The sequence below is a fragment of the Mobula birostris genome, chromosome 1, assembly GCF_030028105.1.
Source record: "Mobula birostris isolate sMobBir1 chromosome 1, sMobBir1.hap1, whole genome shotgun sequence".
NCBI lineage: Eukaryota > Metazoa > Chordata > Chondrichthyes > Myliobatiformes > Myliobatidae > Mobula > Mobula birostris.
In genome coordinates, this window is record NC_092370.1 from 116496624 (window position 1) to 116514633 (window position 18010).

The 18010-nt window shown below is 42.8% G+C and overlaps 1 protein-coding gene across 1 annotated transcript in view; it reads right to left on the reverse strand.

Annotated features, from left to right (window-relative positions):
* The window catches only part of LOC140204096 (eukaryotic translation initiation factor 3 subunit E-A), a 210396-nt gene that overhangs the window by 93975 nt on the left and 98411 nt on the right, over window positions 1–18010 (reverse strand). The window contains exon 8 of the mRNA XM_072270472.1: window positions 12821–12947. Coding sequence (XP_072126573.1) covers window positions 12821–12947 — 127 coding nt within the window. The remainder of the gene's footprint in view (window positions 1–12820; window positions 12948–18010) is intronic.

Here is an 18010-nt window from a genome sequence, read left to right on the forward strand (position 1 = left end):
AGAAGCACTTCTGTGCCATGTTTTAGAATTTCAGCAAGGATTTTGTCTGCTCCTGTGTTTTACAACTAATGCATGTCCTTTTCTACATCGTGCCGAGCTGGCACAGTAACAGCTGAGATGGAAAGAGTGCCAGGAGATGAAGTCAAGGATACATGCACCACGTCTTGGTTGAGGAGATCTTAGTGCATGCTCCATCAAGCATACATTTGGCTCATCATGATTCTTTAGAAGCTTTTCTCCATTCCTGGCTCTCAACAGGATGGGATATTTAGGCTATAGATGGAGATGACGACACTGATTTTGTGGTTTTCAGTAAATGCTTACCTCTTGGTGATTTATCCACCTACTATGTGTTCTTAAAAACATTCATTCAATATTCTTATATTTAGAAAAAGTCAGAGAATATGAGCATGAGTTGATTAGTTTATTTTGATATGCAAGGTCCGTCTGTTCCCCAGTATTACCCAGAGTTTTCCATTATAAGGATTTGAATAAAATACCAGAAGTGTATCTACATCACCACCTGAAGGTGCGAAATGAAGTTCGATGTAAATTTTATTATCAAGCGTATATGTCATCATATACAACTGAGATTCATTTTATTGCGAGCAATCACAATAAATATAAGAAACATAATAGAAACAATGAAAGACTACAACCAACAGAGTCGACAACAACCAATGTGCAAAAAATACAAACTGTGCAGGTACAAAAAGAGAGAAAAAATGAGTAAATAAATAAGCAACAAATATCAAGAACCTGAGATGAAGAGTCCTTGCAAATGACTGCAGTTCAGTGGGAACAGTTCGGTGATGAAACAAATGAAGTTGAGTGAAGTTAAAGAGCCTGATGGTTGAGGGGTAATCGCTGTTCCTGAACCTGGGAATGTGGGTCCTAAGCCTCCTGGATCTTCTTCCTCATGGCAGCAGCAAGAAGCCAGCATAGCCTGGATGGTGGAGGTGCTTCATGATGGATGCTGCTTTCCTATAAAAGCACTCTTTGTAGATGAGTTCAGTGGTGGGGAGGCCTTTATCCATGATGTACTGGGCCATATCAACTACTTTTTGTAGGCTTTTCCATACAAGGGCATTGGTGTTTCTATACCAGTCCACGATGCAGCCAGTCAATATACTCTCCACCACACATCTATAGCAATTTGCCAAAGTCTTAGATGACATGCCAAATCTTCACAAACTTCTAAGAAAGTAAAGGTGCTGCTGTGCCTTCTTTATAATGGCACTTACATGCTGGACCCAGGACAAATTCTCTGAAATGATACCACCAAGGAATTTAAGCAACTGGAATTAAAATCATTCCCTGTAGTAATTTTAAGTTGGAATTAGTGAGGCCAAAATATCTGGAAGAAAAAGAATATTTTGCTCTCGATGCGTGATCACAAAATTAACAGAATTGAGAGCTGCATAGATCGTGCATTGGTGGAATATGCTGCTTCCCTGACTGTGGCATGTTTTGTTGCTGCACACCATCTTCAATAGGTTTTGGGCTTGGGTATATCTTCACAAAGTTAACTTCTTGATTTGTTTGTTTGAATCTAAAGATTCAGTTAAATGTCCAGACTCTTCCTTTGTCAAGCAGTTTAAGAACCACGTATCATAACAACATTCAGCCTTTCAGGATATATTTTAGTTTGTTATTATTCTGTGTAGTTAACAGAGTGTTTAGTCTGTATAAAAAAAAATCTAGCAAATAGTTTTAACTAATAACATTTCTATATTTGTGTTACCTTTTAACCTTACAACAATTATTACAACGCCTAACAGTCACGCAGTCAGATAAGATTGCATCACAGAATTTTGTTATAGGTATTATATACATACGTTTCCATTATAAGCCATCTCACTGAGAGAAGACAAAAACAATTAAGTCCTACATCAATTTTTTTGTCACAGATATAGCTCAAAACACTGAGAAAGGAGAATTTTCAAACACATGAAATGATCTTCGAGAGACATCCTTGAAAAAGATCAAAAGCTAACTTAAGCCAGCGAAGCAAACATTACTGATAAGCAACAGAAGATGAATCAGGTGGGTAGGTTGAGATGCTTCAGGGCAATTTCATTAAATCTTGAATAGAAACGACAATTATACAAATTATAACTAGCAGTAAGGTAATAAACGCTGGAAAAAAAATAGGGGTCCTAGTGGACTAGAATGCTGAATGAGAGGTTTCTGCATTTATAACTGTTCCTATTCCATGCTATTAGGAGCTGCCCAAAGCTTCACAAATATCGAGAATGTCAAAATACGACAAAAGTAATGAATTTCCCACTTGGCACACTTGGAAGGATTTCCTTCAGGTTTTACATTTCCTTTCATAACAGTGGATTCTTTTTTATTAGAAATGCAACTTGGATCCTCTGTTTTTTTTTACAAATGAAAACCAAAATCTTCCAGTATGTCTACAAAGTTGACAGCAAACAATATTCATAATGTATCTTCACCTATTTTGAGATGCCAATGTGGCTTTGAAGTATAATTCTCAGCACGGCATCTTGGTGAGACAAAAAAAATTGAATTCCAAACTATGCACTTTGTCCTTTGTTCCAAGCACTTCAAGCAGACATACACAAGGAGGAATGCAACAACAAATTTTTCATCAAGCCTTCAGGTTACATTTGCTGCATTTTAATCTTATTACATAGTGTAAGTATGTACATTATTTCCTTACTATTCAGCCTGCTGCAGAAAATAAACAGCATTCATTTCCTCAAACAGTTCCAATTCTGTACAACATAAATGTGTACATTTATTGTTTCCAAAAAGCACTGCTCTATACAAGACTCCCAAAATATCCTCAAGATTCATAATCCTTCCACCCTTGCCCTACACTTTGATTGATATGTTGCTACAAGGACAGGACTGACAATGGACTCTCCACAGTTCCAATGATTTCAACATCTGTATGTTCCTCTTTCTTTACTGACCACTAGAAACAGCAACTCAACAACCTAGACCATTCAGACCAGCTCAGGTTCTTATCAAAACGTTTCTTATAAAATTCATCATGCACCACGTTTGACGTACGCAGAGACATTAAGGTACAAAATCCCTAGCTCCCTGAAAGTGCTAACACAAGGAGATATATGCTTGCCTGTATAGGCAGAAGCAATGAGTATGGGTACATCATGTTGCAGCCGTACAAAACATTGGTCAGGCTGCACTATGTGCAATTCTGGTCACCTCACAGAAAGAATATAGTGGAAACAGAAAGAACGGTGAAGAGATTCACTGGGTATTACCTGGAATAGTGGGCTGTAGATAGAGGAGATACTGAATAGGTGAAGTTTATTCTCATTGGAATGCATGAGGCTGAGGGATGAACACAAAGGCTTACAAAAATATAAGAGGCATAGATAGGACTGATAGCTATTCATAACAATTCTATAGTGGATGCGAGCTAATGACAGGCTTCAGAGCATTGAAGGCATATCAAGACAAGACACTCCTAGTCTTTTTATCCAGCAGTTAGAAATATCATACTCTTATGAGTATCAATGTCAAAGATACTCAGTTGCCACTTTATTAGGTACACCAGCTCATTAATGCAAATACCTAATCAGCCAATCATTTAACAGCAGCTGAAAGTACAAAAGCATACAGATATTCGGCACGGACTAGAAGGGCCAAGATGGCCTGTCTCCGTGCTGTAATTGTTATATGGTTATATGGTCAAGAGGTTCAGTTGTTGCTTAGACCAAACATCAGAATGGGAAAGAAATGTGATCTGAGTGACTGTGACCGTGGAATGATTATTGATGCCTTTGGTGTTTGAACAGCAATGGTCAAGGGCGGGTGGATACTTGGTAAACAGGAGAAATGCTGGCAGTAATTTGGTGTCACTCTCTTGAAATTTGCCTGATTGAAGTTACCAGCAATGACGAAAAGGGCCTCAGGGTATTCTGTTTCAAGGCTGTTGACCACAGAGTATAGTTCATTAGTGCAGGTTTCATGTCCACCTGAAATGAGATGTAGACTGCCTTCAGGACAGCTGAATTAAAATTCCCGTGGCGAGTAGAATAAGTGACATTTTATTGTTGGATTATGTCACGGTAGCAGAGGGGCTAGCACCTTGCAGTGCCAGTGATCAGAGTTCAAATCCTACTACTGTCTGTAAGAAGTTTGTAAGTTCTCCCTGTGACTACATGGGTTTCCTCAGGTGTTCCAGTTTCCTCCCACATTAAAATAACGTATGGGTGAGTAAGTTGTGGGCAAGCTATGTTGACGCCAGAAGCACAGTGACACTTGCGAGCTGCCCGCAATGCATCCTCAGACTGTGTTGATCATTAATATAAATGACACATTTAATTGTATGCTTCAATGAAAATGTGGTAAATAAAGCTAACCTTTAATCTATAGATATTCCAAGATGGTTGATCAGGAACTCACCAGGATTGACATATACAAACATGAGAAAGAACTGATCAGGAAGCAGACCCTTCTATCTCTAACTTTGCCTGAGGATGTTGTATGATGCATCCTGTGAATACATTAGCCCTCAAGTTGTTTGGAACAGTCAGGTGAAGTAGGTGTACACCACGTTTCAGTGAAACATAGCACACAGCAGTACCTCAATTCTCTTTGATAGGCCAGCCCTGCTCTTACTCAATCAACTTTGTTCTCAACAGCCTGTACGTTAGTTGATAATGTGCTGGCGAGCAGGGACTTGAACATGCACTGTTTCAGTCTCACCTGCAGCCCAGCTCTCTTACCATGCCTCTGAGGTAAATGGCTGCAACAGATTGATCCTGAGGCTCCTGAAGTGGAGATACTTGGACTGGGAAGTAAGTGACTGCTTAAAGACAGACCTGGAAGACTTGGAGTGCATTCATCTGGACTGAATCAGGAAAACCTGAAGGTGGATCCAGTTGTATATAGTAAATAATAAGACATTAGGAATGTTGATAAATAAGGATCTTGGAGTTTAATTTCATAATTCCATGAAAACAGCTAGATAGGGTGGTGAAGATAGACAATATGGCATGCTTGCCTTCAGAGGATGGGGCGTAGCATACAAGAGTTGGGTTCTTATCTTAGTTAGGTCACATTTGGAATTCTGTTTGCAGTTCTGATCCCCAAAAACAAGGCGGCATGGGTTTAAGGTGAGAGGAAGTTGTTTTAAATGACATTTGAAGGAAAAATGTTGTTTCCACAGTGTGGCCAATATTTGGAATGCACTCTCAAAAGGCGGTGCTGGAATCACATCATTACATTTAAGAAGCACTTCAGCAGACACCACTTGGAGGACAGGTTTCCCCCGCCATCCGAAGGTAGAGCGTTCCTATGAAACGGTTCGTAAGCCGAAATGTCGTAAAGCGAAGAAGCAATTACCATTTATTTATATGGGAAAATTTTGTGAGCGTTCGCAGACCCAAAAATAACCTCCCAAATCATGCCAAATAACACATAAAACCTAAAATAACAGTAACATATAGTAAAAGCAGGAATGATATAATAAATATACAGCTTATATAAAGTAGAAATACTTTTCCACAATCATTACTGCACTGTTCTCCGTAGCGAAAATCTCACGCAAGCGCTGTCGGCAGAAAATCTCACGCAAGTGCTGTTGGCAAAAACACGGCGCAACCGCTCTCCAGTAACCTTTAAGCTATGAAGCTGCCAAATCATACCAAATAACACGTAAAAATACACAGCCGATATAAAATAGAAATAATGTATGTACAGTGCAGTATCACTTACTGGAATTGGGAAGACAGCGCAGAGCACATTGATGATGGTGTGTTAGACTGAGTCGTCGCAGGCTGGGGTGGTACAGTGGTCCCCACCCTCCAGGCTGCCGACCGATACATTGCCGCGAAACATGCCGGGGTCCAGCGGTAGCCGGGAGACACACAGCACATCTTCAAGAAAAAAGCCGAAATAAACATGCTAATTAACTAGGTGCTGCCCGGCACATAATTGTTGGCCCAGATCAGTGCCGATTTCCGACTGCGTCGTCTATGCATTCTCCGTGAATCGGTACAGTATCTGTCCGTGGCCTGGGTGTTGCGGTAGTGGGACACTGGGGTGTCATCTCGTCGTCTGTTTCCATTAGAGCAGGCAGCTCATTTCCTCCTATGACTGCTCACCTCGATGTCGAAGGTCGAGGTTCGTCGTCTGCTGTGGCTGATGTGGAAGGCTTGCTTGACTGCTGAACCTTGCACATTTTTCTATCATACAGTTCCTTGTAAGCACTCAAACCATCTTGCAAATATCCCCTAAACCGACGTACCCTTTCAAAATTAAAGTCAAACTTTATCAAAGCAGCAAAAATCTCACATAGTTGCTTCACTTTCGCTACAGCATTCGGTTTTGATTGTTATCCTTTCCTCTTCCAATTGCATCAGCTCTTCATCTATCAGTTCTTGGTCAAGGGATGTCAAAACCTCTTCAACATCATCCGTCAGCTTCCACAAGCCAAACTCATTTAGTCCTCCACAATTCGTTCACCACAATTGAAACGCTTAATTATGTATAGTTCTACGCTAAGTGTAACACCCTTACGAGCTCTTTTAGGCTTTTCCGACACCAAAGAACTCATCTTGCAAACGGTTGCTCACAGGCACGTATTTAAGCAATGCCGGTGAGAATGCAGTTTCAAATCCGGGGGAGAGCGGCTGCTCGGGCACGCGCGCTGCCTTTTATCGCGCGCTGGTTTTTTTCGCCTGAATTTTTTATCGCGCTGCCTTTTTTTTTCGTAACAGTGAGGTTTCGTAAAGCAAACATTCGAAAAGCAGGGGACACCTGTACTGTGCTCAGTTCTGGTCGCCTCACTACAGGAAGGACGTGGAAACCATAGAAGGAGTGCAGAGGAGATTTACAAGTGTAAGGGGGTTTCATCTTTTATGTTACTGTGTAGGCTAATTAAAATGGCTTCCTTGTTATGTTATACTAAGGAATGTTTCTTTGTTATGTTAAACGCTGAGAAAGCCCTTCCCACTAGCAGTTTGTTTTGTATTATCTAATGATATGAGGACGAATGAACCAATTGGGATAGTTGTTATGTTTTTGGTGTATTTGACGATACTGTATGCGCGGGGTTTTGGGGCAGGTGGGAGAGAGAGAGACAGAGAGTCGACCAGGTGCTGTGAGTCCGCTAACGGGGTTGGACCCCGAGCGCGGCGTTCGGCGAGGAGGGGAGATGGAGACAGACTCGTGTGGAGCGTCTGGTCGACCACCGTTGTTGGTCCCAGGCAGCCAGTCGAGGCGGTCCGAGGGGTCGCCGGGTGAAGTAGAAGGGTCCTGAGCGCCAACTTTTTTGTGCACGAAGAGATTGAACTTTGATAAGTGTGGCGCCTTTTATTTTCCTTTTATATTTTATTCTCTATTAATTATATAGTCCCAGTAATATCTATAAACTGTAAATCATTTACTTGTATCTGGTGTATTGTCTGTTATTTGGGTGGGGTGGGGTACATCACACAGCATCCACACAAACTATTACCCAGTTTGGCGGGGCCGAGGGCTGTTTCCCTAGACGACAGCAAGCCGAGCGACCCTGAGGCTGGCCAGGGGGGCTACATTGTGGGGGTTTTTGTCCGGGATTGGGTCTACTGGTATGCTGTGTGGGTGCCCTGGTTAAATCTGTAATGTGTGTCTCTGTGGGTTATTTGCTGGTTATTGCTGTATGCGTGGTGGGTGTGGTCTTTGTTCGAGTTCAGGCTGGCATTGACGAGTTGGGAGGTAGCACTCGGGGCTGTCTATGCTGTTGGGAGAGAGAGGAAAGAGTGGTCTGATTTGGAGGTAGTGTGCACGAATAAATGTTCTAGCTCTGGCAGGCTCTGCTTGGCATTTGGGATAGTGTCCACCCCAAGAGGGGTGGAGGCGTGCAAGGCGTGGGCGCAGCGATCTCTCAGTTGTTAGATGAGTGGCAGTGCTCGGTTGAGGGAGAGCGACAGGGAGTGGTTGAAATTTTGAGTAGGCGGGCTGGTGACGGTGTTAGAGCTGTCAGGTTCACTTACACCATAGTGACAGCTGTCAGTTATTTGAAAGAGGGGGGGAAAGTTTTCAGTGCGTTTTCTCTGACTAAGAGGGCAGCTAAATTGCTTGCAAGGCCAGGGGGATCATTTCAGGGGGTCCTTCAGTTGTTCAGCTGATCAGAGAGGTGTCGGGAAACTTAGTGGAGGCCCAGTGGGGGAACGGCTTGGGGTCTCTGGGGAAGCACGTTCCTAGAAACGTACCAATGAAGTTCCGCAAGGAAAAGACCCTATTCCTGAAGGCTTAGAGGGAAGCGATGCTAAAGCCATCCTCGACGCCAGGGCGCAGGTCAAGTTGTTGTACAGTTCGTTTTACAACCGGTGTCTGAAGCATTTACCCTTGACAACCGCAAGGGCACCGGAGACTTTGGGTACTAGTGGCAGTAGTTATCCAGAAGACGATGATTGGTTAATGACTCTGGAGTTCATGGGGGCATTGTCTGGGCACCCAGCGTGTCAAGTTGCTTCTGAGGATGTGTGTAGCAGCCTTGAGCCGGTATTGAGACCCAGTGGTGGAACGGCTTGGGGAAAGTAGCTGAGGGTGAGACCCTCTTAGTAGATGCTCCCAACTACCACGAGGGAGGGGAGTTGACCGCTGAAGACACCTCAGTGAGAGGGAGGTCATGGCAACTGGACCCTGGCGCCGGGGAAGATGGAGGCAGCGTGTGTGTGGATTATGTGACGTGGTTTAATGTGCTAGATCTGAGGAGTGGATGTTGCCAGATCCCGAGGAATGTGGCTGTCAAGCTGAAGATGGCCGTTACTAGTTCCCTAGGATTCTTCCGATCCGAAAAGATGCCCAAGGGCATATCCAGAGCCCCTGCATCCTTCCCGCAGGGCATGAGAAAGAGCATGGGGGAAGTGAAGGTGTGTGGAGTTTTGGTGTATGTGGATGACCACCTAAAGCTTGGATTCGCCTGGGGGGACTATGAAGCCAGGCGAGTGGCTGAGCCCGGGTGACAGAAGCGAAGTGTCAAATGTGGAGGTGTTTGGTGCAGTGTGAGAAAAATGACCTGACATACCAGTTGAACTTCCTGGTGTTGGAACCGACGGTGGTGGACCTGGGGATGGAAACCCAGGTCGTCAATCTGAATGAGACACAGGGGAGAGAGGGGATTTGCACCGCTGAACTGAGCGCTCAGAAATGCCGGCCGGAGACTTGAGTGCCGCACTTGGGGGACGACCATGCAGACTTGGAATTCACGTTCGTCAACGTGGAGATGGAGCAACAGAATTCTGAGCCGACACTGCGGTCATGTACTGATGAATTAATCCAGCAAGAAGAAACAATGACTCACCTTTGAAGGGATCAGCAGAAACTCAAGACGTCGATTCAGAAAAGATTGGAAGACTTACAACTTGGGGAAGGAAGTGTTCTGACTAAGGCCAACAGAAAACTGAGAGCCCAGGGAGGGGAGTTTGACTACACTCCCGAGAAGGTGAAGAAATGGAGGACAGGTCTTGGAAAAGGGAGGTGGACGCTTGAACGGAACCTGAAGGTGACTATTGCGAGTTTAAATTAACTGGAAAAACTGAAAGTTGACCTGGAAGGCATCATCAGGAAGAAAAAACTGGAGGCTGAACATCCTTTAACTGCTGCTTTTCAGGTCAGGGTGGAAGAAGCTGGTGGGGTAACTGCATCCCAGATTGAGATGGCCAAGAACTCCGAGTCGGACCTGCTGAGGCTGTGGCAAGAGTTGAAGGAGTCCCCGAAGAAGCTGACGTCTTGACTGCAGGAGACTGAAGGGGTAGCCCCAGCTAAATGTTTCAGTTTGGAGAAACTTAAACAGCGGCTACCGATCGAGGGAATGAGGAAGAATACGGATTCCAAGGATGATGTGCTGCACATGTGGTACATGCTGCCTTTCACTAACTTCCCCGTGATTGAGGAAGAGACCTTTGGCCCTTCTCCCACTGAGTCAGGTGTAGTGGGGAGGGCTAGCTGTGGGCAGTCTGAGTTACGGTAGGATCAGGAAGGAAAAGAAGCAGGGCCCCGGACACAGGACAGGGGGCTCCGAGCTGTAATGTGAGAGAGGAGTTGGCAAGCAGGCCTGAGGTATCCCTAGTAGTGTCTGAGCCCTTTGGGTTTAGGTGAGGGGGTACGGAGGTCTCGGAGGGTTAAGAAGCTCCCAGATAGGTTGGCCTATGTAGCGCCCATGGGACGGGTGTAAGGTCCACTGTTTGGGGAGCACTGTCACTGTGTGTATCTGTGTATGTGTGTGTTGTGTGTCTGCAGGACTGGTTGGCGAGTTATTTATAAGTCATGAGGACATGACTTTATTTGGTGGGGGGAGAGTGTAAGGGGGTTTCGTCTTTTATGTTACTGTGTAGGCTAATTAAAATGGCTTCTTTGTTATGTTATACTTAGGAATGCTTCTTTCTTATATTAAACACTGAGAAAGCCCTTCCCACTAGCAGTTTGTTTTGTATTATCTATTGATATGAGGACGAATGAACCAATTGGGATAGTTGTTATGTTTTTGGTGTATTTGAAGATACTGTATGCGCGGGGTTTTGGGGCAGAAGGCGGGTGAGAGAGAGAGAGAATGGACCAGGTGCTGTGAGTCCGCTAACGGGGTCGGACCCTAAGTGGGCCGTTCGGCGAGGAAGGGAGACGGAGACGGACTTGTGTGGAGCATCTGGTCGACCACCATTGTTGGCCCCAGGTGGCTGGTCGAGGCGGTCCGAGGGGTCGCAGGGTGAAGAAGAAGGGTCCTGAACTCCAACTTTTTTGTGCACGAAGAGATTGAACTTTGATAAGTGTGGCGCCTTTTATTTTCCTTTTATATTTTATTCTCTATTAATTATATAGTCCCAGTAATATCTATAAACTGTAAATCATTTAATCGTATCTGGTGTATTGTCTGTTATTTGGGCGGGGTGGGGTACATCACACAGCATCCACACAAACTATTACCCAGTTTGGTGGGGCCGAGGGCTATTTCCCTAGACGACAGCGAGCCGAGCGACCCTGAGGCTGGCCGGGGGGCTAAACAAGGATGTTGCCTGGATTGGGGAGCATGCCTTATGAGAACAGGTTGAGTGAACTCGGCCTTTTCTTCTTGGAGCGATGGAGGATGAGAGGTGACCTGATAGAGGTGTACAATATAATGAGAGGCATTGATCATGCGGACAGTCAGAGGCTTTTTCCCAGGGCTGAAATGGCTAGCACGAGAGGGCATAGTTTTAAGCTGCTTGGAAGTAGGTGCAGAGGAGATGTCAGGGGTAAGTTTTTTTTTACCCAGAGAGTGGTGAGTGTGTGTAATGGGCTGCTAGCGGCGGTGGAGTTGGAAACAATAGGGTCTTTCAAGAGACTCCTGGATAGGTACATGGGCTTAGAAAAATAGAGGGCTATGGGTAAGCCTAGGTAGTTCTAAGGTAAAGACATGCTTTGTGGCCAAAGGGCCTGTATTATGCTATAGGTTTTATATGTTTCTATGACACTTAAATAGCCAAGACAAGAAAGATAAAAGACCAAATAGGATTAGTGAAGATGGGCAAAAACGTTGGCATGAATGTGGAAGGTTGAAGGGCCCAGTTACATAGTATATGAAACTATGACTCTTGGAGCACTGAGCTTGAACAATGTTACTAATTACTTTGTACTATTCTGGTATTTTGTGCTCTTCACTATATCTATATTTACTCTTGTATTTATTAGTATCATATACACTGTTGATGTTTTCACCGCTAACTTTGATTCCCAAGATGTTTCTTATTTTTTGTAATATTGTTTCATCTTGGGAATCAAAGTTGGCAGTGAAAACATCAATAATTTCAGATATGCAGATGACACTGTGTTAATTGCAAGTACGGAGGAAGAACTACAAAACTTAATTGATATAATTGTTGAAGAAAGCGCAAAAATGGGTCTATCTATCAATTGCAAAAGGACAGAATGTATAGTGATATCCAAAAAAGAAGGAGAATCCTATCTGCAGGCTGAGAATAAACGGGGAAGACATAAAACAAGTACAGAACTTTTGCTACTTAGGAAGCTGGGTGACATCAGATGGCAGGTGCAACTTGGACATCAAAAGAAGAATAGGGATGGCAAAAGCCACCTTCACGAGAATGAAGAGTATACTGACCAATACTAAACTAGGCATGACAACCTGCCTCAGAGTACTGAAATGTTATGTTTATCCAGTTATGTTATATGGCTCAGAATGCTGGACAATATCTAGTAACATGAGGAAACGAATTGTAGCAGCAGAGATGTGGTTTTTGAGGAGGATGCAAAGAATATCATGGACAAAATTAATATCTAACGAGGATGTCATGAACAGAGCAAACAGAAAAAGAGAAAATGTATGAGATCACGAAAAGGCAACATAACTTCATTGGACATGTGATTAGGAAAGAGGAGTTAGAATGCACGGTAATTATGGGAAAGATTGAAGGGAAGAAAGCAAGAGGAAGACAAAGACAAATGATGATGGAGACAGTAGCCAGAGAACTGGAAATGAATACCAATGAATTGATCCACTTGACCCGAAACAGGAGTGTGTGGGCCATGGCAGTCAAAGCTCAAACTGGGCACGGCACCTGATGATGATGATACACTGTTGACACTATGAACTTCAGACAAGTAAAGAATTTCATTGCACACATTGATATATTTGACAATAAAACCGTCTGAATATGAACTCACTTGTGGAGTGTCAAGGGTCTAATAGAGCCAAGTTTGGATTTTTAAAGCCTGAAAAGTGCAGAGGATTGAAGGATGAGAGTAAAATGAGATGCTTCCTGATTTAGGGTACTGGGGGGAAAAAAAAAAGGAGTTCCTTAAGAGAAATAACCAAATAGATATAAGCACTCACCTGCTGGATGACCTTTACTAAATCTTTCAGGACCTGCCTACGCTTTCGGACATCCTTGTTGGTGATCACAGCTGTGGTCAGGTAACGAAGAATGTGTGGACACATAGTCTGAATGGCATTTAGATATCTAGAGAATGAAAAGACAAAGACAGTCAGTTTATGAAGCTCTGCACTTCAAATACATAAACACATGGTGAGAAACAGCTGTTTTTTGTCTGAAAATGGATGACAATGCCAACCACAACAGTTCCACAAGCCATAACCCATGTTCCATTCATTATAATATTTGTATTTGCTCATCGTCCACAAATAAAAACTGTACCAAAACTTGGGTTTCAGAAAGAAACTTCAAAAACAACCTCCTGGAGTGGTTGTTTCAGCCTCTTCTGTTTTGAGTGAGGGAGTGTACAGAAAATGGGAGCAGCAACAGTCCATGACAAAACCAAAAAAAGTGCTCTAAGAACTTAAATGCACAATCATGTCAATAAAGTGTTTAGCTCAACCACAAAATAAATTTACTTCAAATAGCACAAGCATGCTAATTTCCATATCACAGCTGCATTAAATGGGTCCAATTTCTTCCTGAAACTTACACTTCTCTGTCAGCAATCCAAGAATAATACTCCAGCTATTACCCTCTATTTCTCTGCCACTGAGTATTTTGAGTATTTCTTTGACATTGAGTACTTTACAATCAGCAGCTTGGGAAGAAGCTGAGCCAATGAGCACCTATTGTCAGAGATTTGTGGCACAACTCATGCTTGACAGTGATATTCATAACTGTGCAATATTTAGCATTTTGGGAGTAGTAGCGTGACTTACCAATCACTTCAATAAGTTTTGTTGGAACTGTTAAAATTCAACCTTCAGCTATGAAATATGGTACCATGTAGTCAGGGTTACCAGAAATACTTAAATACAACACCTCCTATTTTAGATAGTGCCCATAAGGTTCTGATGCCAAGGATATCCCAAATAGTTTAATGTCTTATCATTAACTGACAGAATTTCAAAACTGGGATTGTTACACCTGAAAATATGCATCCTATCCTTTCATCATTTTTCAACAATCCCAACACTCACCAATTTTCCTCATAGTTACTGCATTCTTTCTAAACTCAAATTTCAAAGCAGGTGGGTTATCTGTGAAAGTAGCTTCTCCATTCTGTACCAGAAATACACGATGAAGGGCCTCAAATTGGTGTGGCATCTAATTCATACAATGTTTTTGAAATATTCCTGCCTCAAAATGCTCACACTGGATATCCATCAAATGAATGTAATTATAACAAAAAAAAATCCAATGCTATTTTTTGATTGGTTCAAGATCAATGAACTTCTCTTGAAAGACCTTTGCCTACTGAAAGGTGAATTTTGAAATGATAGAGCATAAAAAGGACTGAGGCCATACCAACACTTAGCGGGGCTTTCCTAGTAGCTGTTTCCTTGGCCTGGCAATATTCTCTTTTTAATCATTTATACAAATTCTTCATTGCAGGCACTGGTCTGATCATCATTTCAAGTGTGGCTTTCCAGATAACATGTCAAAAATTTTCACCTTATGTCTGGTTCTTCTAAGAATTATTTTAAACCCAGTTGCCAACCCTCCTACTGTCGAAACTCTTCACTCTCATCTTCAGTATTTCCAACACTTTCTATAAGTTTCAGGTTCTCAGAATCTGCTAGACTGGCCTTTGTAAACATTTACTTTCAGGAGTTCCAGTAATGCAGTATATTTGGGTAATGTAATAATAGATTCAAAGTTGCTCCAGGAGCATGCAATATCCACATCAGGTTTAACTAATACTGTCAAAAGAGCTGCCAATTTGCTTCTTCCTCACAGATTATCCAAGTTGATGGAGAGGGACGTGGAAGCACAGAGGAACATCTGGAGAAATTTCTGAAACGCTCATTCACTGCTGTCGTTACTGCATGGTCGGGAATCTTCCGGAGGGTAGGCCTCAAAATCCCCGGCTTTGCCTGCTGTTGGCGACCGAGATTGAGGTCGAATCGTTCAGACAGAGATGGGGCTCAGTACTCAGTGTCGGAGAGCAGATTCGGAGGCTTGAAGTTTTCGGATGACTCAGAGACCGATTGTGGCTGGGCACGGCACGGAGAGCTTTTCTTCCTTCTCCCGTCTGCGTGAGATGTGGGACATTTGAGAGACTTTGAACTTTTACTGTGCTCATGGACTTCTTCATCAAGTTATGGTATTGTTGCATTGTTGTAACTATATGTTATAATTATGTGGTTTTGTCAGTTTTTTCAGTCTTGGTCTGTCTTGTGTTTTGTGATATCACACCGGAGGAAATATTGTATCATTTCTTAATGCATGCATTACTAAATGACAATAAAAGAGGACTCGGTGTCTTCATAATCTAATCTATTTAGTTCATCTCTGGGTCTTGTGTTTCCTCTACTGTCCATCAACATAATTAAAACTATCTTCCTGCTAAGATCCAAATGAGCCATTAACTCCAGCCATTGGCTCATTTGGTAGGCCAGAACACAACAAACAGCTGGTTCAAAAAAAATCCAAGAAAGAAGCTACCCATTCACTTGCTAAATTATATTTATTCATTAATGTGACCTTTACTGCTCAAATTAAATAGTCTTTAACTCCTGATATCTCAGAAGTCAAGGGTTCAACTATATGATGCCAGGATTTTTTGTACATACAGTACGCAAAATCTCAATCATTCACAGGAGTTGATGGATAGGACAGTGTGACCCCTTCCCCAATAGCATCCAACACTGGAGAGTGAATTTATAAACTTCAAGCAGAAACAAAAACCCAAAATATTTCAATACACCTCCCTAAAGAATTCTCTATAACCTCTGTTGTACTTTCTACAATAGTTACTGCTGTGATACTACAACCAATTTCCATAACAAGCTCCCACAAAATGTGAAAACACATACACAGAAAATGCTAGAGAACCACAGCAGGTCAGGCAACATCTATGGAGGAGAATAAACATTCAACATTACAGGCTGAGACCCTTCATCAGGACTGAAAAGGAAGAGCGAAACCAGAATAACTTCCAGTAATTTCTCCCCCGCTCCCCTTTCTCTCTTCTACCATTCCCCATTCTGGCTCCCTTCATACCCCTTCCATTCACCTGCCCCCTCATGTCTCTCTGATTTCCCTCCTTCTCTTTCTCCCATGGTCAACTCTACTCGATCAGATTCCTTCTTCATCAGCCCTTTACCTTTTCCACCTATCACCTCTTAGCTTCTCACTTCATCTCCCCCCCCACCCACTTTCTTACCACCTCAACTGGCTTCGCATGTCATCTGCCAGCTTATACTGTTTCCCCACTGGACACCTTCTTAATCTGACATCTTGCACCTTTCTTTGCAGTACTGATGAATGGTTTCAGCCCAAAATGTTGACTGTATATTCTGTATTTGTTAATGTGGAGCAGAAGGCGAGTTTGTAAATCTGGCAGGAGCAAAGGATGTTGGGATTGGTGAGAATGAGGCACTGCAGGAGGGGTATAGGACAGGTCAGGGTGGGGAATGTCACAATTTTTTTTTGTGGCAGCAATACAGGGCAATACATGAGATTACTTCAGTACTGTGCAAAAGTCTTAAGCAGCCGGGGGGGGGGGGGGGTGTGTGTCTAAAATTTTTTGCACAACTGTGTGTATATGCGTATGCGCGTGTGTGAATACAGGATTGAAGGTGATATTTGAATGCACGCAATCTACAGAATTAGGTAGATAGTCTTGTAGCACAGTTATTGGTAGGTATGATGATATGAGCATCTCTGAGTCGTGGCTGAAAGAAGATCATAGTTGGGAGTTTAACATTAAAGGAAGGATACACACTGTATCAAAAGACTTAGTAACTAGGTAGAGGGGTTCGGTGACTTTGTGGGCAAAAAAATTAAATCAAATCTTTAGGAAAGAGTGACTTAGGATCTGAAGATGTAGAATCCTTGTGGGTAAAGTTATGAAACCACAAGGGTAGAAAGACCCTGATGAGAGTTATATACAGGCCAGGATGTGAGCTACAAATTATAAGTGGGAGATCTTTTTAAAAAGCATTTAAAAAGGGCAACGTTGCGATAATCATGGGGGATTTCAATATGCAAGTGGATTGGGAAAATCAGGTTGGTGCTGGATCCCAAGAGAAGGAATTTGTAAATGGCTATGAAATGGCTTTTTAGAGCGGCTTAAAGGTCCCAGATTTGAATCCAGCCAGCTGGCTCCCCTGCACGCTTTCCATCTGTGCTGGGTTACGAGCTGGTGATCTCTTTGGAAATTCACCCGGCAGAAGACAATGGCAAACCACAAACCACTGCTGTAACTTGCCTGGTACACGATTCCCCACGACATCAGAGAGGCGTGGAGGGAAATTGTCCGCTAACCAGAGAAACTCCGGATGCGACGTACCTTTCCTCTCCTATGGTTGAATGCACTAAGTGTTATGTAATGATACTGATTTGCTTAGGGAGCTTAAGTAAAGAGAACCCATAGCAAGCAGTGACCATAATATGATGGAATTCACCCTACAGTCTGAGAAAGAGAAGCTAAAATTGGAGGCATCAGTGTTACAATGGAGGAAAGGGAATTACAGAGGCATGAGAGAGGAGCTGGCCAAAGGTGATTAGAAGGAGACAATGCTAGCAGGGATGACGGGAGAACAGCAATGGCCGGTGTTTCTGAGGGAAATTTGGAAGGCACATTTAAGATATATCCTAAAGATGAAAAAGTATTCTAAAGGGAGAATAAGGCAACAATGGCTGGTAACAGAAGTTAAACACAGCATAAAAGCTAAAAAAAGAGGGCATATAATAGAGCAAAAATTAGTGGGAAGGGAGAGGATTGGGAAGCTTTTAAATCCAACAGAAGACAACTAAAAAGCCATAAGGAGAGAAAAAAATCAAATGCGAACATAAGCTAGCCAATAATATTAAAGCAGATACATAAAAAAAGCTTCTTCCAGATATTTAAAGAGTAAAAGAGAGACAAGAGTAGGTATTGGACCGCTAGAAAGTGATGCTGGGGAGACAGTAATTGTGGTCAAAGAACTGGCAAATGTACTGAATAAACATTTTGAGTCATCCTTCACCGTGGAATACACAAGCAGGGTGCCAGAAGTGCAAGAATGTAAGGGGGCAGAAGAGAGTGTCGTTGCTATTACTAAGGAAAAAGTCCATAAGACCATAAGATATAGGAGCAG